Source organism: Lissotriton vulgaris, chromosome 7, assembly GCF_964263255.1.
Source record: "Lissotriton vulgaris chromosome 7, aLisVul1.2, whole genome shotgun sequence".
Classification (NCBI taxonomy): domain Eukaryota; kingdom Metazoa; phylum Chordata; class Amphibia; order Caudata; family Salamandridae; genus Lissotriton; species Lissotriton vulgaris.
The window spans coordinates 780,075,078-780,101,335 of NC_141695.1; the positions used below are offsets into that span (position 1 = coordinate 780,075,078).

The 26,258-nt window shown below is 47.1% G+C and overlaps 1 protein-coding gene across 4 annotated transcripts in view; it reads left to right on the top strand.

Moving 5' to 3' along the window:
• Positions 1 to 26,258, top strand: part of CEP131 (centrosomal protein 131) — a 448,463-nt gene that overhangs the window by 327,315 nt on the left and 94,890 nt on the right. For all 4 annotated transcript variants that reach the window (XM_086931022.1, XM_086931025.1, XM_086931023.1 and 1 more), the window contains one exon: positions 12,245 to 12,352. In XM_086931022.1, coding sequence (XP_086787148.1) covers positions 12,245 to 12,352 — 108 coding nt within the window. The remainder of the gene's footprint in view (positions 1 to 12,244; positions 12,353 to 26,258) is intronic.

Genomic DNA, 26,258 nt, shown 5'->3' on the forward strand with positions numbered 1-26,258 from the left:
GTAAAAGCAGCATCAGCGCTTTATGCTTTTGATGTGACTGTTTATGATTTAGGTGAGCACAATTGGTGCAATATGCACATGCTATGTTGCCAAAATTTGTGTATATCCTGCTGAGGCACATCACATGTTTATTGCTTAGACATTTTTCTTTGATTTTAAGATAACTTTATATGGCACAGTAGAGGTCTACTAACAATAAACATGGTAGTTCAATATGCCATGAGCTAATTGGGGCAATTAACCAAAAAGACTAATGTTGAACTCGGTGTTCTAATGGTGGAATACTAGAAGTTACAAGCATACTCAAATGTTGCATATGTGAGGAACAAATCATCTGGAGTACACACTCATATATTCTTAACAAAAGAACAAGAAGAAGAACTTGCTCCGCGAACGAACACCGTACAGCTACACAGCCCAAAAGAACGCCACCCGCAGACACCATCAACTCATCAGAACCGCCAAGAGGGCCTCATTCAAAGACCGCCTGGATAACAATGCACACAACAGCAAAGAGCTCTTCAACATCCTGAAGGAACTCTTCAACCCCAGCTCCAACACCAACGACATTCCGCCTTTGCAAGACCTGTGCGACGCGCTGGCCACCTTCTTCCACCAAAAGATCGCCGACATCCACGACCGCTTCAACGCCATGACCGCCCAAACAACCATCGCCCCCACGACCACCACCTGCACCAACCCCCTGCTCTCATGGACCAGCTTCAATGACGAGGACACCAGGGAGATCATGAACACCATCAACTCCGGATCCCCGCTAGACTCATGCCCTCACCACATCTTCAACAAAGCCAGCACAGCCATCGCACCTCATCTCCGGAAAGTAATCAACATCTCCTTCGAGACAGCAACATTCCCGGAAACTGAAAGCACACTGAGATCAACGCCTTACTCAAGAAACCCAAGGTGGACCCCAAGAACCTCAAGAACTTCCAACACATCTTCCTGCTCCCATTCCCGGCGAAGGTCACAGAGAAAATCGTCAACAAACAGCTGACCCGCTTCCTCGGGGGGGAACAGCATCCTGGATCCGTCCCAGTCTGGGTTCCGCAGCAACCACAACACCGAAACCGCCCTTCTCGCCGCCACCGATGACATCAGGATCCTGCTTGTCAATGGAGAAACAGCAGCCCTCATCCTCATGGACCTGTCAACCACCTTCAACCCAGTCTGCCACTGCACACTACGAACACACCTACACAACGCCGGGATCCAAGAGAAGGCCCTGGACTGGACCACGTCCTTCCTCTTCAGCAGAACTCAGAGCGTCCGCCTCTCCACCCTTCCACTCCACTGCCACATAATCATCTGCGGCATACCCCAGGACTCCTCCCTCAGCCCAACGCTGTTCAACATCTACATGGCACCGCTCGACCACATCACCCGACAGCACAACATCATCTCCTAGGCCGATGACACCCAGCTGACCATCTCTCATTAAAGACCCTCACACTGCCAAAACCATCCTCCACGAATGAATGAAGGCAATCGCCGAATGGATGAGGAACAGCCCGCTGAAGCTGAACTTGGACAAGATGGAGGTCCTCATCCTCGGCTCCACCCCCTCAGCCTGGGGCAACTCCTGGTGGCCGACAATCCTAGGAACAGCCCCAACACCCACCGACCACGCACGCAACCTGGGGGTCATCCTCGATGCCACCCTCTCTACGCCATCTCCTCATCCTGCTTCAACACCCTCCTAATGCTCCATAGGATCTTCAAGTGGATCGCCACCGAGATGAGAAGAACAGTCACCCAGGCCCTTGTCACTAGCAGGCTGGACTACGGAAACGTCCTCTACGCAGGAACGTCGGCCAAGCTCCTGAGACGATTGCAACGCATCCAGAATGCCTCTGCACGTCTGATCCTCGACATCCCCCGCCGCAGCCACATCACACCCCACCTGAGAGACCTGCACTGGCTCCCTGTCAACAAGAGGATAACCTTCAAACTCCTCATCCACGCACACAAAGCTCTCCACAAGAGCATACCTCAACAGACGACTCAACTTCTACTCCCCCACCCGCCAGGTCCGCTCTGCCAGCCTCGTCCTCGCCACAGTACCCCGCATCCGAAGAACGAATATATATTTTTTAAAGTGCTATGACGCAGCTTGGGCTCATGCACTTTTTTTTAAGTGCATTAATGCCGGATGCATCATAGTCCTTTTTTAATTAATAGTTTTAGCCAAGCTGCACAGCAGCCACACTGCTATATTGCATGGCTACAAATCATTGCCAAATTCAACAATGCCCATGCTGTACAGCATGAGCAAAAGGCAATGGCTGAACCATATTCTCAAAGGCGAGACCTATTAACATTGGCAATGCTTGTGTTAATTCCTTTTATTTCATATGAAGGTAGAAAGAGTTTGCCAGTGTGCCGACCACTATGCCATGCATTTTGGGGAGATGGGGAACAGTACGACCAGTATATTCGTTTTGGAGAAATTTAGGCTGGTTTGACTCATCTTGGGTTTATTGCCTCTGTTTTTGTATGTACTGTAGAATTGGTCCAGGTCACCTGCGATAAAGCCATATGTTTGTCACTGTGTCTGGATCGCAAGTGAAGGAAGTAAGAAAGAGGAGTTCAGAAAATGGTTGTATACAGATGTCGAAAGAGATTAACCTTACTGAATTCAGCAGGTGCTGGTTCTGGGCTAGGAGAAATGGCCACCTAGACTTACTCTTTAGCTGTAATCAAACAGAATAGATTTGAGCAATTTGGAGAGGGTGGATGACTGCCTGTTTTTGGAGTGCCTTTGGAATTGGCAAATGTTTTGGTCATTCTGATGTTCTTGACTTACTCAAATTGTAATTGTTATTTGTAGAGCGCCTTATCACCTACAGGTCTCTAAGCGCTAACCAGAGTACCTATCCAAGCAGGGGGAAGATGTTAACAGTTAGATACTACCCCAGGCTTCCAAGAACAGAATTGTCTCCTAAATAGGAGCAGGGCTTGTTCCTTGCGAACATTCTCTGGCAGGGTATTCCTGATTTGAGGGATAGATCTTGAAAAGGCTCTGCCTCCAACAAAGGACAGTTTGAAGCGAGGGTAGACCAGTAGATTTGCTTCCACCGACCGAAGCACCCTACTAGGGATGTAGTTAGCTAACCGGTCTTTAATGTATCTCGGAGCTTGGCCATAAATGGCTTTGTGTGCAGTGCAGAGGCCTTTAAACTTAGTTAGTTGTCTGACTGGAAGCAAGTGCAACTGACATAATAGAGGGGTGGCATGAGATCGTCTAGGCACTCTGTAAATTAATCTGGCAGCATCATTCATTATCACCTGTAATCTTGCCAGCAGTTGTGACGGGAGGCCGATGTACCGGGAACTGCCATAATCTAAGAGCGTTACTATCATAGCTGATACAGCCTGTCTGAGGGTGGCAAAGGTGAGCACAGGAGCATGTTTCCGCAGCTGTATCAACAAGCCCACACATGTTCCCACTACTGCCGACACCTGTTGAGTCATGGAGAGTTTGGCATCAATTTTGATTTCCAGACTCTTAACGGCCTCAGCCGGCTCCAGATAAGTACCCAGCTCCTGTGGCCAAAAAAAGACCGCTCCAGGGATTGGAATCTGTGGTGACAGCCAATATCTCAGTCTTGTCCGGATTGATTTTTAGGGAATTGGCCGTCATCCAATTAACAATAAATTTGAGAATATTTAAGGTATTTGCATGAGCAGTCGGAGAGCTATCTATCTGGATGATGATTTGGGTATCATCAGCATAGTTATAAATCTGACACTCCATATAGCTTAGTGCAGCTATCAAGGGCTTAAGATAAGCGTTAAAAAGAAGAGGTGACAGCGCTGAGCCCTGTGGAACCCCGCACGTAAGTGTACCAGGGTCAGACACATGATTAGATAATTGAACTCTCTGAGACCAGCCACTAAGAGAGGATTTTAACCATGCCAGAGCTGCACCCTGGATTCCCAGCTCGGAAACCCGCGACAAAAGTTGGTCATGATTAACTGTATCAAATGCCGCAGATAAATCCAGCAGAATCAGGGCACACAGCTTTTTCTGATCAGCCCTCCGTCTCAGGTCTTTCAGTACATACAGCATGACTAATTCCGTGCAGTGGTGAGCTCTGAGCATTGCCTGATTCGCTTGTAAGATGATTTTCCTCTAGGTGGTGTGAAAGGGAGGAAAGCACATGCTGTTCAAGCATTTTGGCAAGAAATGGCAACTGGGAAATAGGCTTGACATTTTTAAGATTCTTCGTGTCAGCCCCTGTTTTTTTTTTTTAGAAGTGGGATGACACAGGCCTCCTTAAAGTTAGCAGGGACATACCCTGTTTCCAGGGATTTATTAAGAAGTGAAAGAACCTGGCCTTCAATCCCAGGGAGAGCCACCTTAAAGATCTTTGGCGAACAGGGGTCAGCCGGCGAACATGTTTTTACCTGTCCCATTAGGAGACCCAAGGATTCAAAGACTAATCGGCTTAGGGTGTTGCAGATCTCTTGAGGTTGTGGAGATGCTAGCTGAAGTACACTGGGGAGCAACGCTTCTTGGCCCTACTTCAATTAGTTTATGGATTCTGGAATCGGTCCCGAAGCCATATTTGTGGTTTAGAACTAAATATGCAAGATGATGCGAGTTCAGTAATTGTCACCTAGAGTAAGTAGCAGCTTGTCCCCAGCGCCTTGTTATCGGGAAACTTTTTTCTAAAGATAGTGGTCCCAGACAAAAAATAGTTGAAAGACAATAAATATAGACCCAATCAGTTCTATTTTGTAGAAATCTGTCCTGCCGGAGAGATATTTAATGTGCAATCAATTCAATATTTACAAAGAATAAACAAGAACCAGTTTTAAGTGGGACACAAGCCTGTATCCAACTTTAGCAAGAAAGACATACAAAAAAAAGTGAGGGGTTCAGGCAAGGGAAAATGTTTGTTTTCAGCACACTTCTCTTAGAACAAACAGAATATACAGTAGACACCATTACACAGAAATTAGGACATTTTAAATAAGCGTATATGGTGTACAAGGTGTCGACAGCGTTTCGATCCCTTAAGAAAATACTGGGATCATCTTCAGGACATTCTAATAGGCATGCCTGTTTACATATGACTTAATTGCTGGACCCATGAGAGAAATTGAAGGAAGAAAAGAGAAAGGAAATTTGGAGTTAATTTACATACAAGGGGAATTCGGCGTACGTCAAGGTGCTTGTGAGATTGTTTATAGTGAGATTTCTGCATTTAGATATGTGAGGCTCCTCTCTTTAGAAACCAGCACCTGAAAATAAGCGTGCAGTGAAAAATTCTAGAAAGGGTGATGCAAGGAGACAGATCAAAGGAAAAAAGAATGCTGATGATCAGGATGGAAGCGAGATCTGGCAAGGGTGTTTTCAAGGGGTGAATATAACCTTATTTGTAGCCATGTGGTATGTGGCAGTTACACGGAAATGACAGAATTTCCAAAAGTTAGAGAGACGCATAAATGCTATCGCATGGGGGACCTGAGATGTAAGATGACATTGGCTTACCCTGCGTCAATGGCCAGGCTGCCTTTGGAGGCAAGATAAAGAGTGACCAGCATGGGTCCATATAAGTAAAGGTCTGGGTGCAGGTACGAGGGGTGACGTACCGGAAGACTGAGACCTACAATGGGTAGAGTTTATATTAATAAAGGGAAGGTATATAGGTTGGAAGTAGCCGCGGCGTGCAGGGCAAGCGCTCTTACCAGGTAGAAGGGTTCTGAGCTGAGGATAGGTCAAGTTGGAGCAAGCCGCTTGTGTGGACTGCAAGTTAGAGTCTTGTGCCAGTGCTAAAGGGAAGGTCTGGTGGAGTGGTTAGGGATGAGAGACCAACAAGTGGGAAGAACCACAGCGTGTGTGGTGACCAGGCTTACCGGTTAGGGAAGATCCAGAATGTAAATTTAGCAATGTAAACCAAGCCGCGGATGCAGTCTCAAGTAGGGTTCCGGAAGCATGCTGTGGGAAGGAAGTGGAGGGATAGATAAGGATTGGAAGCGTAGCCTGTGATATGAGGGCGAGTAAATAAGGCGAGCCCGCTTACCGTCTCCAGTCTGTTACGACATGCGTGTTGCCGGTCACAGCAGTGACTGAGCCGAGAGGAGGCCATATTTAAGGCACTTCCAATTAGAAGAACTAGGTCAGTTGATTGGGGATACGTAAATGGAGGAGAGGCTCCTGGTTGTCAACAGTGGTCATCTTGGAGTGTGAAGGAATCAAGGTGCAAGGCTAGCCATAGTGGAGAGACAGAATAAACCGAGTAAGAGAGGTTTTGTCAGGAATAGCAGAGCTAGTACAAAAAGGAGCAGGACGAACCTTAGTACATTCCAGTAGAGATAACATCAGCAATACAATTAAAAAGCCCATTGAGACAAGGAAATGGAAGAGAGACTCCTAGTTGTCAAGAACAAGGCCATCTTGGAGTGTGCAGGAATAAATAGGCATGGTTAATTGTAATAGAGAGACAGAGTAAAACCAATAAGAGAAGTTACCTGAAATGGCAGGAGTCATAATAAAAGAGCAAACCGGACCTCAATAAATTGCAATAGAGGCAAAATCAGCAGTGGAGTTAAAAAAAGCAACTTCGACCTTAAGAACAGGACAAAACAGGGCAGTTGCAATAATAAATGTCTGTGGTAAACATCAAACGCACAGAAAACCTCAGAAAGAGTCCCAGTTAAATTAATGAAGTCCAATCCTCCAGAAGAAAGAGGCCTGTGTGGATACTTTCAGTTCTGAATATCCATTTCAGTACTTCCTTGTTAAGGAGCTACGCAATGTCTGCACCCCTTGGCGGTGGCTTTATCACGCTAATGAATGTCCACCGTATCTAAACTTCTATATGACCTGCTGCTTGAAAATGTTCCACAAGCGGGGCATTTGGAGTGTTGCAGCGTATTCTGCTACGGTGCTGGCAGATTCGTATTCTTGCCTTTTGTGTTGTTTGACCAATGTAAATTTTGTTACAAGGGCAAAGAATTGCATAAAATACATTGTTGGTATTGCAATTTGAAAAGGTCTTCAATTCAATCTTAATTTTGTCAAATACAAATTCTTTACCCTCAATTGTGAACTGGAAAACAATACAATCACCACATTTGGCATGACCTGTTAGGGGCTGGAGGCCCCAGAGCTCATTGAGGGTTCCTGTGCTCTTAGTAGATGGTAGTGCCATGCGTACTTTGTGATCTTTGATAGTTTTTGCTTTGCGGAATGTGAACAAGGGCCGTTCTAAGTTAAGTGTTCCTGCGTTCAGTAACTCCCCAGTGTTTGATGACGCTCTTCCTAATGGAGTGTGATACCGGTGAAAAAGTTGTCTCACAGACCGTGCGGTTTTGGGGTCGTTTTCCTTTGGGTTCCAAAAGTGTATCTCTGTGGAAGTACCAGGCTCTTTTGAGGGAGGCAGAAGAATTTATGCTGCGTTTATAGATTTCTCCACAGCATTCTACAAAGTTGATCGCCCCCTGCTGTGGAGGAAGCTATCTTCTCTCGGAATGCCCTCACTGCTCCTAAATTTAGTTAGAGATCTCCATACGGACACCTGGTGCAGGGTTTTATTGGGTGGCGAAAGAGGGCTATCCCAGGCGATACCCACTGCAAATGGATTGAAACAAGGATGTCTATTAGCGCCATTATTATTTTCTCTTTACATCTCAGACCTTCCTTCGTTTTTGTCATCAAGTGATGGTAACGCCCCAGTACTAGGGGGCTATCCAATTGTTTGTATGCTATATGCGGACGATATTCTGATATTGGATTTAACTCAGAAAGGTTTGAATAATCGTCTACAAGCACTTCACATATATGCAGAATATCATCACCTGAAAATAAACGTAGCAAAAAGTAAAATCATGTGCATGGCAGGTAGGAGAAAGATGAAATATGAGAACTTTAGGTGGATGGTGGGAGGAGACAGGCTGGAGGTGGTGAATTCCTATGTGTTCTTAGGGAAGATAATATCTGCCAATTCGAGCGATAAGGATCATGTTGCCAACAATTCTCGAAAGGCTCTGGCTCAGGGCAAAAGTCTGAGTGCTTTATATTGCGCGACGGGGAAAAGACACTTCCCGTATTTGCTAGAGGTCTTTCGCGCAAAGATTTCAGCATCCCTGCTCTATGGTGTTGCATTCATTGATCTGGGGCAATGGAGTTTTCTGCATATTGTAGAGGGGAAAATCCTCCGACAATTAGCCTCAGTTAATACTGCCTGTACAATGGCCGCACTTAGATTAGAGTTTGGAATCTGTAGTAGTTGGGTGCAGGCTTTAGCAGGGATTGTCCGCTGGGTGTCGTGCATGGCTCGGGGGGAACCTGGGACCATGCGGAGTCTCATGAAAAAAGAATTATTGGGATCCTTAAAAGAACACTCGAGAATTGTGAGGAATTTCAGAAAGGCGGTTGAATACGTTAAACTAGATGAATTAACTTTATTCACATTGTCCCCAGGCCAGTTGAAGGCTGTTTGAAAACTGTCCACCTGGAAATTGAGTTTTAGCCTAGACAGGGAGGCAATTCTTGCAAAAAAAGGCCCCTCACCATTTATTGACTCCTGCCTATATAAGAAAATGCAACCGTACGTGTCATGGAACATACCTCACAGTATACAGCGTTTTTGGTTTCTTCTGAGGCAGGACCTCCTTCCTCTAAATAATTTAACATCTAGATGGTATGGGTCCCCTGCAATTTGTCATCTTTGCAATATGTCCACCCAGGATACTGTACATGTTCTCTTTATATGCCCAGCCTTGCGGACATTACGTAGAAAGTGGTTTAGACATATATGTTTAAAATTGGGTCTCTTGTCGGCGAGCTCTTTTTTAAATGCCTTGTACAAACCGCCCAATAAAATGTTCTGTTTTAATATATTCAACTTTTTTTAAAATGTTTTTTAGATATTTATTAGAGGGCTTGGGAACCAAATGTCTAATAGTATATGTTTTTTATCTTGTTATGTAAAGTATGTGTATGTATAAATATATGTTGTATTTCTTTTATGTGGATCTCTTATGAGTTCCAAAACATAAATAAAGAATTGAATTGAATTGAATTTTGAGGGAGTTGCGGACTAGCCTGCGTGGGTACCCCTTGATGTCACTTTGTTACTGAGGACTTTCGCCTCACGAAAGTAGTTCTCCTTTAGTGTGCAATTCCTTCTGATACGGAGGAACTGCGAGTAATGTAATGGATCCCTCAGGGCACGGGGATGGTGACTGTAATATCTTAGGAGGGTGTTACTCTCTATCGGCTTTCGAAATAAACTTGATTAGTATCCCGTCTTTGTGCTTAATGTTCAAGTCAAGAAATGGGATGGTGGACTTATTGTGTGACAAAGTAAAGTTGAGTCCGTCATAATTGTTATTTAGCCAGTGAAAAAATTGTGAAAAGTTGTGTCCGAGTCCTGCCAAATCATCAAAACGTAATTTATGTACCCTTTCCACATAGAAATACCAGTGCGGAATGGGTTCATAGGTGACAGTATACGGTTGGTTTCTAGGTCGTCCATGTAGAGTAAGGCTAGGTTTGGGGCAAAAACTGCCCCATAGACGTACCCTTCACCTGCTGATAATATTGTTCATCAAACAGGAAAAAGTTCCTGGTCAAATTTCCAAAAGTTGGAGTATTAAGATAGTGGGTACAGCATGGGGCCTTGGTCGTTTGTTGAGGACTCGTTCAATAACCAGGAGGGAGTCAATTTGCGGATGTTGGAATAGAGCGACTCCACATCCAACGTACACAAGGTGTCGGATGTGGGGTCGAATGGGCCTTCATCAACTAAGTTGATCATTGTCATACTGTCACATATGTAGCATTCAGTCTCTGGCACAAAGTCCTTAATAATGAAATCAACATATTGACCCAGTGGTTCCAGAATGGATCCACATCCTGATACGATGGGTCGGCCGGGTGGCTTGTCCTGGCACTTATAAGCCTTGGGAAGCGTGTAATTCACTGGTGTGCGTGGTGAAGTGGTATTCAGAAATTGGTGTTCATTTTTACTAAGAAATGCATGTTCTAATTCTGCATTTGTGACTTGAAGGAGGAGTTTTTGTAATTCCCTAGAGGGGTGGTAGGCAATCTGCAGTAATGATCAGAATTTGCCAACTGCCTCAGGATTTCATTCTTGTATTGGTCTTTATCTTGGGGAACTATCCCTCCCCCTTTGTCTTCAGGTTTAATAACAAGGGTAGGGTCTGTCTTCAGGTTAAAGAGTGCATTTTTCTCTTCCATTGAGATGATATAAGAAAGGAATCGACGTGATGTTTACAATTAGGTAACTTCTTTGAGAATTTGTTTCTCAAAAGTGAGTATTTCCCCTGGAATCATGTTGGCCGAGGGGGAGAAAGTAGATGGAGGTCTGAGATGAATACTGGGACTGTTTTCAGGTTGAGGGTTCAACAGGAAGTAGCTATGTAGTCTTATCTTCCGGAAAAACCTCAGAAGTTCCGTTTGCAGTTCTAGAAAATTAGGGCGAATCCCACAGCATGGTTCCGGAACCCTACTTGAGACCGCATCTGCAGCTTGGTTTACATTGCTAAATTTACATTTTGGATCTTCCCTAACCAGTAAGCCTGTTCACCACACACACTGTGGTTCTTCCCACTTGTTGGTCTCTCATCCCTAACCACCCCACTACTCCTTCCCTTTAGCATTGGAACAAAAATCTAACTCTCAGTCGGCACAAGGGACTTTCTCCAACTTGAACTATCCTCACCTTGGAACCCTGTTACCCGATAAGCACACTTGCCCTGCACGCCGCAGTTACCTCCCTTTATTAATATAAATTCTACCAATTGTAGGTCTCAGCCTTCTGGTATGTCACCCCTCATACCTGCACCCAGACCTTTACTTATATGGTCCCACACCAGTCACTCTTTATCTTGCCTCCAAGAGCATCTTGGCCATTGATGCAGGGTAAGCTGATCTCATCTTACCTCTCAGGTCCCCCATGCGATAACATTAATGTGCTTCTCTAACTTTTGGAAATTCTGTCATTTCTGTGTAACTGCCACATACCACACGGCTACAAATAAGGTTATTTTTGCCCCTTGAAAACACCCTTGCCAAATCTCGCTTCCATCCTGATAGTCTGCATTCTTTTTTCCTTTTATCTGTCTTCTTGCATTACCCTTTCTAGAATTTTCACTGCACGTTTATTTTCACGTGCTTGTTTCTAAATAGAGGAGCTTCATGCATCTAAACCGAAAATCTCACTATAGGCAATCTCACGAGCACCTTGACGTACGCCGAATTACCTTTGTATGTAAATTAACTCCAAATTTCCTTTCTTTTTTCTTCCTTCAATTTCTCCCATGGTTCTAGCAATTAAGTCATATGAAAACAGGTATGCTTATTAAAATGTCCTGAAGAGGATCCCAGTATTTTCTTGAGGGATTGAAACGCCGTCGACACCTTGTACACACATACGCTTGTTTAAAATGTCCTCATTTTTTTATAATGGTGTCTACTGTATATTCTGTTTGTTCTATGAGAAATGTGCTGAAAACAAACATTTTCCCCTGCCTGAACCCCTCACTTTATGGTCTACGTCTTTCTTGCTAAAGTTGGATACAGGCGTGTGTCCCACTTAAAACTGCTTCTTGTTTATTCTTTCTAAATATTGAATTGATTGCACATTAAATATCTGTCCGGCTGGACAGATTTCTACAATATAGTACTGATTGGGTCTATATTTATTGTCTTTCACCTATTGTTTGTCTGGGGACCAGTGTCTTTAGAAAAAAGTTCAATTACCCAAAGGTCCCTGACCAATTATTAAGTGGGTGTCCTTTAACAATTTGTAAACTGGAAGCATCAATTTGGACACTTCAGTGGATTTCTGTACCCATAACCAGGTATTGAAGTATTTGAGGCTTGAGAGCTCTCTTCATAGGAGCGTCTTACTTTTCTCAGTAGTTTCCCAGTGGCACATCAATGGCCTTCATTATTTTTGAGTTTATGGAGAGAATTAGAGTGGGGCATCAAATAAGAACTGATTGGACGTTGCTTCTTCGCCCATTTGCAGGATATGGGCAAAATGCAGATATGCTGTCCCAACATAACTCTGCAGCATTGCACACTAATCCTGCTGGGGTTGGGATGGAAGGATAACACAAAGCACAAGTTCACTTGTCCACAGAGTGGGTATGCTCTGCGGCCTATTGAGAGGCAAAGGAGTTTGGGGTGATGACTTTGGTGATTAGATCCTCCCAAGTAATACTTCTTACTTCTTCTTGGCAGGTACGAGAAACAATTGGAACAGGAGGAGCAGTCCCTACAACAGCAACGTAGGAGACTGTACAGCGAGGTGTCTGAGGAGAAGGAGCGCCTTAACCAGCAAGCAAGCAGGTCAGTCATACCGTAATTGTAATCTGTTTGACATGAGAGCCCAGATTTACTAACTGATACAGAAAAATAACTATATCTGTTGAAGGGTTTTCTAGAAGTCTACACCTTGCTTTATTTTTGTGTATTGTTGTACCGGGTGTCTTACAGTTTTTTATGTTCTAGAATCCATTTTAATGTTTTTTTCTTTCATTGTTCTGTAGTCTACATAGATATATGTGGAAATAACTCCATCAAGATGCAGATCTTAACATTATGCAAACTTGTGGCATGCACCCTGGGCATGCAATAAGAGAAAGATTCCTGGAGGCATTTCAATACCAGGCGGGGCAGAGTGTGATATCCTTTCTGATATGTGGAACCTCAAAAGAAACCATTGTTTGCATCATAGAAGACCAAGTGGAACATAAGACAATTCAAAAATAAAAAGTCAATGTTATGGAGAACTTATAAAAAAACTAATTTTATTAAAAAATGTGTATCGTTCACCTTGACAATGGGGTTCAAACCCTTATTTGGTGCACTCCTGAGTTCTGACCGATGTTTCTGCAAATGACCTACTTGTGAATTTCATGGCAAGTGGTGGAATATTCCTGTGTCTCCATACCTTGATGTGCCAAAAGGGTAAGACCATAAAAACCGATAAAGAGCTAATATCAAGCTCCAAATAACCAGACATTTACATCATAAAAACAAAAAAATAATTGTTAAATAGAGGTAGCAAAAGAGCAGCTTAGGGAGAAGGCAGAGTTCCTCCATACTCTAATGCTTTACGTCTTCATTCCCAATCATTTCAACAAGTGATCCATCTTGAAGGCGGTAAGCTTCATAAATATTTTTAACTTTGTGGTTCCTTGTGCAATCCTCCTGTGGTTAAAAGATTAAAGCAAGATAGATTGTTCTAGTTTTGTAATTTCTGTCAAAAGCATACTGTGATTAAATGCATGGCAGGGCATCCCACCATCCGGACAGCAGCAACAATGGAGTTTGGAACTGGTTGGGAGCAAGGTATCTTGTGTTTGGTACTAAAATTAGTATTTGATATATTAGAATTTGTAGGTGTCCGTTTTTTATGTAGTTCACTCGCAAGTAATCTAGTTTGGGAAGATATCTCCTGAGTATTACCACTCTCTCTCTTAAAAGGAGAAACCTTTGTCATCACTGTGTACAACACTGTCTTGAATGGTTGTATGACATTACAAAGCATGCTTTTACTATGCATGCGTTTGCCACGCGCATGTCTTTCCCACACAGGTAAGCATAAATAAGGTAAGTGAAATATATATTATATTATATATATATATATATATATATATATATATATATATATACATGCATTTTAGGGAGCGATGGAGACCTCGAACCTCCCCATTTTTTTCAATTTTATTTTGCTTGGGGTAACTATCAAGCTTCCCCTTTATTAATTACCCTTACCACCCTATTCCCCTACCCACCCTAAAAACCCCCTTATAATCCAGTACCCTTAGCCACACTTAAACCCTAAAAATACCCTTACCACCAATACCCTTACCCACTCCTAAACCCTAAAAATACCCTTACCACCAATATCCTTATCCACCTCTAAATCCTAAAAACGCCTTACCTTAACCACCCCACACACATATATCTATACTTACTTTAACTAGACTTATGATGCGTTGTAAAGGTATGCATTGTAAAAGCATCAAAAAATGCATGCATGGTAAAGGCACTGTGTGGTAAGGGTTGTTTTTCCTATGAATTGAAAGCGCAGAAAGTGGGCCTTTGATGGCACTCCTGTATTTAAGTAAAACACAGACTGATGCAAAAGTCTGTATGAGTATTAAAAAGGGATCCACTGCTTTCTCAGAACTTTCTATTTTCATTAATCAAACATTGTGGAAAGATACAACATAGACTCATTGTTTTTTGAAGTGGTATGCCACAAAATCTCTATCTTCATAAAACTGGGGTGTGACATGAGGTTAAAAGGCGGTTATGTACACTTAAAGCTGTGCCTGCCCTCCTGCAACTACAGCAGATTTTCTGTGACCGTTCATGATGTTAACATGAAAATATGCATCTTGAAGCTGTAAAAGCATCATGTAGTCTTGCCGTTTTAGTGCTTGCAAAATGTATTCCCGATAATCCATCCTGAATTTCTGTTTTACAATGAAATCAACGAGTAATCAGAGGTCAAAAACAGGACACCAATCACCTCTTCTCTTTTAAAGGAGGACCCTTTCCTTTCTGCCTAAACCACTTTCTTTCTTTGTGTTTGGAAGGATGCTCTATACCTTTATTTCTATTTTCAAAAGCAAACCGCAAACGCATCAGATGGATGATGGTTGTAGTAAAGTTCCTCTGAAACCCTCTTCTGTTTCTTTCCAAACTCTCACAGTCATACAGCGCAGTAGAGTAATTTTACTCAACAGAGCACATAGTTGCTAATGATTTCACCATAAGCCACTTATTTTGTCCAATTTCTTTGGACAAATTAGTCCTTCCTAAATAATTTCTCCAAAGCCGTACACCAGTGCCTGCCTCTTTGCCAAGTGTCTAGTTTTAGGGTGAAACTACCCCATTCTCTTGCAATGTCTTTCTGTGCCACCATACATGGCTTAAACCTTGTACAACTCCTGCTGCCTTTTGCCTAGTTTTCCATGATAAAAATACCCCGTACAGACAGATACCGCTTACATGCGTACATCAGGTCCATGGTAGGTCAGTTTATCCCGTCTGAATCCCCAGTACTCCCCCATCATTTCATCATGAACCCTTGTCAAGACATTGCCACTCGCTCTGCATTCCCATATGTTGTGAAAGAAAGTTGCCATTGCGGTCTTTTACAAGAAAAAAGCAAGGTACACCCCCGTATTCCTAGTAACCCGGGTAAAATTATAGTATAAATTGGAAGTGGTTCCCTCGGACTGAGTAAGGACCTCTTAATAACACGCGATAGGAAAGTGACTGAATTAAAGACTTATCTATAGTATTAAACTGATAAAATAGTTTCTATTATAGCAACATGAAAATAACAAACAAGTAGGTGCTTTATACAATGACGCCGTGCTTGGTGGTTTGTGATAAAAAAGTGCACAGTTCATAACTGAAAGTCAATGCTGGCCATATATATAATACATTTAAAAGTGCTGAGAATGTAAGTTCAGTGTATATAAACTGCACATTTTATTTTGGGTAGATTGAGTTATCTATGTAACCTGTAATGTGCAATGAAACTCTAAAGTTTTTTTTTTACTTGAATCAATTAATACATGGATGAATGGGCACCTCCATAGTCAGTGACCGAACCTCATACCAGTGCACAACTTTGGTTTGTTCAAAGTCTGCAATACCTTCTCCAGCAGAGCCGATAGCTCACCATGAAAGTTGAAGGGAATGTTTCTATAGATCTTGGAAATGGTCCCTTCCTCTGTTTCTTACATCACTTTCTAGCCTCGGGAGGGGAGTGATCTTACACCCCAACTACTGAATTATCTGACTTTATAGGGCTTGGAATATCGGTAGTTAACGGAAATACTTAGGGTGGGTGAGCTCATAATCTGTTTGTAGTTCAGTGAAGGATTTTGTCCCATTGTCTAACATTACATCTCCTGATTCCTATTGCCTCCAAGTTGTGTTACTTCACGCAAAACTGTTCGTGGCAACCATGGGGTTCCTTCATCACTGTCTTTTCTCATCCTGTTACTATAGATGCCCTGGTCTCAGTTGCTGTGGCATGAGGCACGCTCTTTGAAACTTTCTCACCATAAACGTAGTGCTAGTACGTGTCTGAACTTATTGGCAGTGTGTCCAATCTGATTGGAGACTCATCCAGGGTTGTGAATGACCAGCACCACAAGGTGATCCTGCCTGCAGTGTACACTCCGGTTCCCCATCCTGTGTTCTGTGAGCGATCGGATTGTTCTTGGCATCCTACAGTAAATTTATTGAAATACTTTTACACTGTCTAAAGACAGTCAGTGATCCAAAATGTGGTATTTTTACTTAATATATAAAAAGCTGGCCAATGAAATCATTTTAAATACAGGAGCCCACAGCAAGCAGAGAAGGCAGGAGTTTTGCTCAGTACACAGTGACATCCCTGAAGTAACCTGGCTAGGCTGTGCTCTCACATGTCTGAGTCCCAAGTGAACTCCACACACAAGTACTGGAAGCTATCTTCCAGTTATGCGTCTGTCACTCTGGAATTTGTCGATTGTGATACACAGAAGAGGGAAGACCTATTACAAAGATCCTGAGATTTGAGATATTTCATTTACATTTCCCTTAACCTAGGGATGGAGGAAAGAGTGCTAGCCATTATTAGAAGGATATAATCTCCTTATATCTCCGTATAGTCCCTAATCCCAGAGTCTTGGGGTTCTGTTGCTGGTGCAAAGAAGGCATATGGTTCGCCTTACTGCTAGACTGCTAAATAGGGTTCAGTGGACCCTTACGGGCTCTGAGCCTGGGTGCCACTGCACCATTGGCAGCTACGTCACTGAAGGGGGTGCTTCCTGAGGATGTTATGAAATATCCTGATCTTCCAAACTTCTAAACCCACCAGTCACTGCTAATCTTTCTCCATCTCAAGAGAAATCTTTACAACCGGTCTCCCCCTTCTGAAATGTTCTGAGACTTTGACATGAAGCCAGTGAAGCAGCTCTCCTGTGCTTCTTACAAAAGACGTGGATTACATCTGTTGTTGCTATTCTCTTCAAGTACTTCTGTCCCTGTCTGGGGTGAAAGCTCTGCTGTGGTGGCACAGAGGTACTAATGCATCTACAGCAAGAACCTGTTTTACTCACAAAATATATAATCCTTCCAATGTCGATAAAATGAATACTGATGAAATGCGTAGCAATAACCCTCTGCTATTCAGCTCTGAAGTTCCCCAAAGGATGAATGAAAGCTTTACAAATACAAATTAGGGGCCAGATGCACAAACGGGTTTGCAAACCCATTTGCGCAGGCAAAAATAGCATGGGGAATGTACAAACCCTATTTTGTGAGTCGCAATTGTTTGCAACTCACAAAATAGGGTTTTGCGAGTCGCTATTAGGAAGGGGCGTTCCCTTCCTAATAGCGTGCGCAACCCTATGTAAGAATGTTTTGTGTATGCCATTACGGGTGCAAAATACTCGCAAATTACCTCACTCTTCAAGATGGTGGTAATGGGGTCGCAAAAGAGAAGGGGTACCTTTGCAAACACAGGGTAAAATATTTTTTAAGGTAGGCAGCGGTCCCCTGACTGCCCTTAAAAAATAAACGAAAACGTTTCATTTTTTTAAAAAATGCATCCCGTTTTCCTTTAAGGAAAACGGGCTGCATTTTTAAAAAAAACTGCTTTATTTAAAAGCAGTACCAGAAAAGGTGGTCTGCTGAGCCCAGCAGGCCACTGTAATTGGGAGGGCCTGCCATTCCCAATGGGGTCGCAAATTGCGAGAGGCTCATTAATATTCATGAGCCTCTCTATTTGTGCCCCCATTGGGAATTGCTAACTGTGTGTTGCACACTGTTGTACATCCAAAATAGCACCTCGCAAATTGTGAGTCTCAAAAGACTCGCAATTTGCGAGGTGCTATTTTGGCCGTCATAAATCTGGCCCTAGGTTATTTCATAGGTTGATAAGGCCTCTCGTAGAAAGAACTTTATAGTCATGGAAAGTTTCATGCTATCGGTAAAAATCTTCAACATGGAGAGGGCAAGCCATGCAAACATGTAACCGCTCTGATTCTGAATCTCTTCTAAGCTGTCTTTTTTTTACCTTTCACTCTCAAACAGGTTATATCCCGGTCCCTCCACTACCGCACGGCCCCCGTGCGCCCGGATTCTGCTGCCGCTGCCTGCTTGCCCCTCTTGCTGCCACCTCTCCTTAGGGCCCCTGCTCTCCAGGCTTGCCCTCGCTCTCAAGGCTTGCCCAGGCTTGCCCCGATCTCCAGGTTTGCCAGGCTTGCCCTTGCTCTCCCCCGCTCCGCTTTCCCGCTCTTTCCCCCGCTCTGCTCCCTGCCGCTGCTCTCCTGCGGCCTCGCCCCCTTCTCCTGTCTCCTGCTCCCCATTCGCCGCCCCGCTCCCACCTCCCAGCTGCTCCTCCCTCCCACTTCGCCATAATTGGCGGGGACCGTGCGTACCCGCAGCGGCCAGGCGCAGCGGGCACGCCGTTTGCATGCCGAAGGCGCGCCAAAGGCAAGCCTGTCTACGCCCGTCCACGCCTGGACCGCGCCCAGCGCCAGAACCCCTGGACCCTGCCAGAGCCAGCCAACCCGACTGAGCTACGACGCCACCACCCTCCATGCACTCAACACCGGCCGACATCCAGCCTGCTACCAAGCCACCCCGAAACGCACCCACGGAGCCTTCACCTGCCACGCCTGCTACTTCACCTGCACTCGGTCCTGCACCGCGCCAGCCAAAACAGCCGCCAACAACAACCACCTCAAGTGCATCCTGCTCAACACCCACTCCATCCACATGCACGCCGTCGAACTATGGGACCTCCTGGAGAAAACGGCACCAGACGTCGCCTTCTTCACGGAAATCTGGATGAACGCCTCCTCAGCCCCCGACATCGCCATTGCCATCCCGGACGCTACAAGATCATCCGGAGGGACCGCGTCAACCAGACCGGAGGAGGCATCGCCATCGCCCACAGAAATGCGATCCGCATCACGACCAACACCGACGACACCCTCGCCACCGCAGAGCACCTGCACTTCCAGATTCACACCGACCCTAAGACCACCCTCAGAGGCACCCTCATCTACAGACCCCTGGGACCACGCTCGCACTTCAGCGAGGACATCGCAGACTTCATCAGCCTGCTCGCCCTCGCCTCCCCCGACTACATCCTCCTAGGAGACCTAAACTTCCACCTGGAGAACGACCAGGACAACAACACCACCGCCCTACTAGACAACCTTGCCAACCTCGGATTCAATCAACTGGTCAACACCCCCACCCATTACGCCGGCCACACGCTCGACCCTGTCTTCTCCTCCAGCAACCACATCTCCTTCAGCCACACCACCGAGCTCCACTGGACCGACCACAGCTGCGTACACTTCAACTTCAGGAAAACAATGACCCACCACCGCCCTCAACAAACCCCCCGAAGATGCTGGAGCAAGATCACCGCCAACCAGCTCACCACCTCCCTCAGCCAGAACCCTCCCACCAACACCACAGACCCCAACGAAGGAGCCAGCAACCTCACACAGTGGATCACGACTGCTCCGACACCCTTGCTCCACTGAAAAACCCTCCCAGCAACCTCAACAGCAACCTCAAAAGCAAGAAAGCCGCGTGGTTCACCAACGATCTCATAGACTCCAAGAAATCCTGCCGTGACCTTGAGAAAGCCTGGCGCCACAACCAGTCAATGGATAACATGACAGCCCTCAAGAACGCCACCCGCAAACACCACCAGCTGATCCGCACCACCAAAAGGTCATCCTTCAGAGAACGAGTGGACAACAACACCCACAACAGCAAGGAACTCTTGAAAGAGCTCTCCAACCCCAGCGACAACGACATCACATCTTCTCAAGACCTCTGCAACTCTCTGGCCACCTTTTTTCACCGTAAGATCGTCGACATACACAACAGCTTCGGCGCTCAGAACACGTACCCCACCACCGAACCTACACCCCCCACCACCACCATGTGCGCTGGACTCAGGTCAGCACGGAAGATACCACCCACACGATGAACACCATCCACTCGGGCTCCCCAGCTGATCCCTGCCCACACCACATCTTCAACAAAGCTGACTCCATCATCGCACCCATACTTCGGGACATCATCAACAACTCCTTCATATCCGCCACCTTCCCGGAGAGCTGGAAGCACGCAGAGATCAGCGCCCTCCTGAAGAAACCCACCGCAGACCCCTCAGACTTCAAGAACTTCCGCCCCATCTCGCTCCTCCCCTTCCCTGCAAAAGTCATCGAGAAAACCGTCAACAAACAGCTGACAGCCTTCCTGGAGACGAACGGGTCCCTCGACCCATCGCAGTCCAGATTCCGAGCGAACCACAGCACCGAGACCGCCCTCATCGCGGCCACCGACAACATCCAAACCCACCTGGACAACAGAGAAACCGCCGCCCTCATCCTGCTCGACCTTTCAGCTGCGTTCGACACGGTCTGCCACCGCACCCTGACAACCCGCCTCCGCCACGCCGGGATCCAAGGAAAGGCCCTGGAATGGATCACCTCCTTCCTCTCCGAAAGAACCCAAAGAGTCCGTCTCACGCCCTTCCTCGCAGAAGCCACCAAGATCATCTGCGGCGTACCTCAAGGCTCCTCGCTCAGCTTCACCCTCTTCAACCTACTTGAGCCCCCTCGCAGCCATCGCACGCAAGCACAACCTCAACATCATCTCCTACGCCGACGATACCCAACTGATCCTCTCCCTCACCAACGACCCCACCTCCGCCAGAGCCAGCTTCCAGGACGGAATGAAAGACATCGCAGACTGGATGAAGCTCAGCCGCCTGAAACTGAACTCAGACAAGACGGAAGTCCTCATCCTCGGCCCATCAATCTCCGCCTGGGACTACTCCTGGTGGCCCCCTGCTCTAGGCCCCCCACCCAAGCCCACGGACCACGCACGCAACTTGGGCTTCCTCCTTGACTCCTCCCTCACGATGGCCAGGCAAGTTAACGCCGTTACCTCCTCCTGCTTCAACACACTCCTCATGCTCCGTAAGATCTTCCGCTGGATCCCCACTGGAACCAGGAAAACGGTCACCCAGGCCCTCGTCACCAGCCGGCTGGACTAGGGGAACCCCCTCTACGCTGGGACCACCGCCAAACTACAGAAAATACTCCAGCGCATCCAGAACGCCTCAGCACGACTCGTCTTGGACATCCCCCGACACAGCCACATCTCCGCCCACCTGAGGGACCTGCACTGGCTCCCCGTCAGCAAAAGGATCACGTTCCGACTCCTCACCAACGCACACAAAGCTCCCCAAGACTTGGGCCCTGAATACCTCAACAACTGCCTCACATTCTACACGCCAACCCGCCAGCTCCACTCTGCCAGCCTCGCCCTCGCCACCGTCCCACGGATCCACAAAACCACCACCGGAGGAAGATCCTTCACCTACCTGGTGGCCAAGACCTGGAACACCCTCCCCACCCACCTACGACTCATCCAGGACCATCTCTCCTTCTGGAAGCAACTCAAGACCGGCTCTTCGAGCAGTAGCTGCCCCCCCACCCCTCCCCCCAGCGCCTTGAGACCCTAGTGGGTGAGTAGCGCACTTTACAAATACTCTTGATTGATTGATTGATAGCTTGGGCTGTACATCACTAACAAGCTACTCGAGCTCATAAAAGCATGTCTACCCAGGATGATGCCAACGCTCATGGACATAGTCTCTCTTTGTCCATAGCATTCAGACTGTTTGCATGTATTGTTTGGAAGCTCCAAGTCGGTTTAAAATGTGAGAAAATCCAACGTATGTTTTGGTGAGTGAGCAGTTATGAGGTGGAATATCTCCCAAAATGCATGGAGAGCACTGTGCCCTGAGACATAAAAGATTTCAAGCATTTATGCCAAATCTCTCTCATAGAAAATCCTTGCTCCCATGACATCGTCTTTTCAAGTCAGGATCCAGTGTAAATTTGGTAAAGGCATTTAGCACCGACTTTGCTGTCGAGAGGATAGCTTGAGGTCGGATAAGTAGTAACAGATTTTAAATCGCTAGGTACCACTTTAAGTTTATTGACTGTCTCCTTACAGATGGATAAACCTAGGCTGCTATCAAGTGTTTAAACACAAATGAGATGCCCAGGGGTGTTAGTTGCTATGTAAAGGATCTCAGTAAAGAATGTAGAATTGAATCCCACAGTAGATTAAGGCAAGTACAAAACTTATTCCACATTGACCTATGTCAAAGCAAAGACCTGGAACACCCTGCCTGTCCACCTCTGGCAATCACCATCATTGCCTCAAGCCAGGAAGGACCTCAAGACCTGGCTCTTCGACTGAACCACAGCGCCTTCAACGGGCCAGCAGCTCCCTCCCCTTGAGACCCTTACGTGTGAGTAGTTGTGCTTAACAAGTCCCTGATTGCTTGACGATGATTAAAGTAAAACATTTTTGTTCTTCAGGAAAAAGACCAGAGGGAACTAGAAATGTCCCTTTTGCCAACGTTTCAATGGCAGTGGCATTTTGGAAATCCCAGTAAAGACCTGCTTCAAAGTGCTCTGTAGGAAATATTTGTTTCTTACACTCATCATCCTTGTCTCCTCCGACTCTGACTTTGAAAACCACATAACATTGGAATCCGATCTTAAAAGGACACTAATATGGACGAGGACCCCTAGTTTTGTGTCTCATCAACAGAAAAGAACACCACTTTTTTTTTATCAGACTTTAAAAACCTAGATGTATTGGATGCACATGGAAAGGCTGAAGCCAAATCCATCTGTGCTGGTCACATTGCTGTTTGCGCCGTCACCCACTGACTGAGGGATTACCTACAGAGGCGTACCGTGTGGGTGTCTGCTGGTATCTTGAAGCCCTTCACCAGATTTGGAAACTGAAGCGGACATAAACACCACAGAAGAGCTTTGACTTGAGCCCAGATGTGCCAACATCAAAGTGGTGCAGGAAAGGGCAGATGAAGGAGAATGAACAGTAGTGACTTGAGAGGGGATGGTACATCTATAGAATCGCTCATAAAACCACATGCAATCACTGCCTTCTGTGCCTTAATAAAAGTCATATTTATAGAATCACAAACATCCCTTCTGAGCCTATAGAACAAGCATTTGCAATGTAATAGGTTTCACATTTGCGAGACTTTGAGCTACTGGCATTGTAAATGACAAACCTTTTATTTTTTTTTAAATTATATTTTTATTGCAGAGTTATAAACCACAGGATAATATTAAACAGCCAGTACACTTGTGGGCTCCCCCCGTCCAATGACAGTTCACAGTTGTACACAGCCATTCAGCCCGCATCCCGGAGGCCGGGTGGCATATCACATCACTCGAAAGGAACACAGCACAGTGTACGTCCCATTGGGACCCTGGCGGAAGGTCGTTTTGCGTATCTGCTTTTACCCCCCCACCCGCAACAACATTCCCGTCAGCCATCTCCGTGGGAATCAAAGTAATCGCCCCTGCCGGGGCCTGCTCTAGGCTATACGGGCCTTCGTGCCAGGCCGTTCCACCCAATCAGTCTATCCACCACTCGATACCCCCTGTCCCAGTAGTTCCAGGGCCTCAACCCGCAACCCTCCAATGGCTTCCGGCCCTCCCCAAACCCCCCTACAACTAACCCCCCCAAAGTCCCCCCCCGGCAACTGCTAAGGTGTGCGCTTCGCTCTAATGAACTGGATGGGTCCACTACAGTGCGTAGTTCCATACTCCTGTGTTCGCCCCGCGGTGTCCAGCGGCTTAGTTCTCGCCGTCTTCATCCCCAACCAAAGCATCACGCAAAGCCTGTACCACTAACTCCCATGCACGCGCCGCATCCAGTACCTTCTCATTCCCCAACTTCACTGCGTGCTTCATCCGGAGCACGCTCTCTCAGTCAGACCACCGCAGCAACTCATTCTTCCATCTACGCAGTGAGGGACCGCCCCTGGACTTCCAGTGCCACGATATTTCCCTTTGTGCCAATATCAGGCCCAGATCTATGAATTTACTTGTCACCTTGGTGCGCTTAGTATGCGGGAACCAGAGCAATAGGCACGCCGCCATGTCGAATTCTACCTCCCTGTCAGTCACTTCATTCAGGAGTTCCCCTACCTCCGCCCAATAGGTTCCCAGTTGTGGACACCCCCAAAACAAGTGGTCTATGTCCGCCCCTAGGGACGAACACCGGGGGCAACAGGCATCCGGCACCCGAAAGTACCGCTGTAGTTTCTCTGGAGTTAAGTAGGCCCTATGGAGCACATAGAAATGGATCTGCTGAAAGCGCGCGTTCCTGGTGCCCTTCCACGTGCGTCGCAGGATATGGCCCCATGCCGTATCCGGTATGGGCCGACCAACGCTCACTTCCCATTTAGCTTTGAGCCCATGGAGTGGTTCCAGCCCTTCGGTCAGCATCCTATTATGGAGGCACGTCACAGCTTTGAATGTACCGGCCGCCATCACCACATACTGGCACGCCATAGTCGTCGTGGGTTCCAGGAGCCCCTCTTTCCAGTGCTTTTGTATGGCAGCCACTACTGCCGCGTGTAGGAGGAAGCCCCCCTCAGGCAGTCCGAACTGGTCCCGGAGCACGTCGAACGGCGCCAACGCCCCATCTATGTACAAGTCACCCACCACCTGCAACCCCGCCTCCTCCCAATCCAACAACGGGGACCAATCTCCTCCGTGCGGCAAAGCCGTCAACATCCCGATCGGAATCTCCGGGGCATAAGGCCGCGATGCCCTCGCTCTCCGAAGGCTCCTTTGCCAGCACAGCCGGAGCGTCCGCTCCTCCATGGTGAGGGCCCGTAGCTCGAGCCGTTGCTGCATGATGATGTATGACAGCACGTGGCGCTGTATCCCCCGATTCCGGTCTTCCTCCGGCCCCCGGAACACCCTGGCTACGTTCTGCGTAAGGATCTGCAACTGCGCCGCTAGATAGTACAGCTCAAGGTCGGGCACGGCCATGCCCCCTTCCAGCTTGGGGCGAAGTAGCGTGCTCAAGGCTATCCTACGACGGCCATGCCCCCATAGAAAGCCAGTAATCATTGACCGCAGTTCCCTAAACACCCCCTGGGGAATCCAGACAGGTAGCGTTCGGAAATAATAGAGGAAGCGGGGGAGCGCCACCATTTTCAACAGTGCTATCCTGCCCAGGACTGTCAGCGGGAGGGTCGACCAGAAAGACAAGCTACCCCGCAGTGACCGGGCACAACGGCCAATGTTACCCTCCAAAAGGTAAATGCGGACACCCAAGTAGGTGATGCAAGAGGGTTCCCATGCCACACCCAAGTCGCTGCTAGGGGCTGGCGATCCCGCTCTCAGCGGAAACACGCAGGTCTTCGCCCAATTGACCTTAAGGCCCGACAGCCGGCCAAACTCGGACAACAGATCCATCGCTCCAACCAGTGCCCCCGAGGTGTCAGCTAGGTACAGGAGCAGGTCATCCGCATAGAGCGATATATGATGCCATTGCCCCCCACTCACTATTCCCGCGTATCGGTCGCCTGACCTCGCATGGACCGCCAAGGGTTCCATCGCCAGGGCAAACAACAGAGGGGAGAGAGAGCACCCCTGTCGTGTTCCCCTGCCCACCGGATACGCTGCAGAGACCAGGCCGCCCAATCGAACTCTCGCCGTCGCCGGGTTATACAAGACCCTCGTCCACCTTCGAAACCCGTCGCCCATGCCAAACCTCCCCAGCACTCCATCCAAGAAAGGCCATTCCAAGCTATCGAAGGCCTTCTCGATATCCACGGACAGAACCGCCGGCGCTCCCTCCCCATCCAAGATGGCGTCCATTATTCCCACCAGGCGGCGGATATTCATCGCCGTGCTCCTCGTGGGTATAAACCCGGCCTGATCCCTGTGCACCAGGCCCGTCATGTGCGGGGCCAGTCTGGTGGCCAGGATGCGACTCAGGATCTTATAGTCCACCGTCAGCATGGACAGCGGGCGATAAGACCTCACGTCCGCGGCATCCCGGCCAGGCTTGAGGAGCGGTACTATCAAGGCCTCCCGCATGGAGCCAGGCAAGACCCCCTTCTCGAAGGCTTCCGTATACACCACCAGCAGCCTGGGCGCCAGAGCGTCCGCATAATGCTGATAGAACTCGATTGGCAATCCGTCCACCCCGGGCGTCTTGTTACGGGCCATATGTTTGATAGCCACTCGAATTTCCGTAAGCGTGATTGGGCTACCCAGGTCCTTCGCGTCTTCCTCGTCCAGGACCGGAAGCGGCCTCTCCCCCAGGTACTCCACGATGTCCTGAA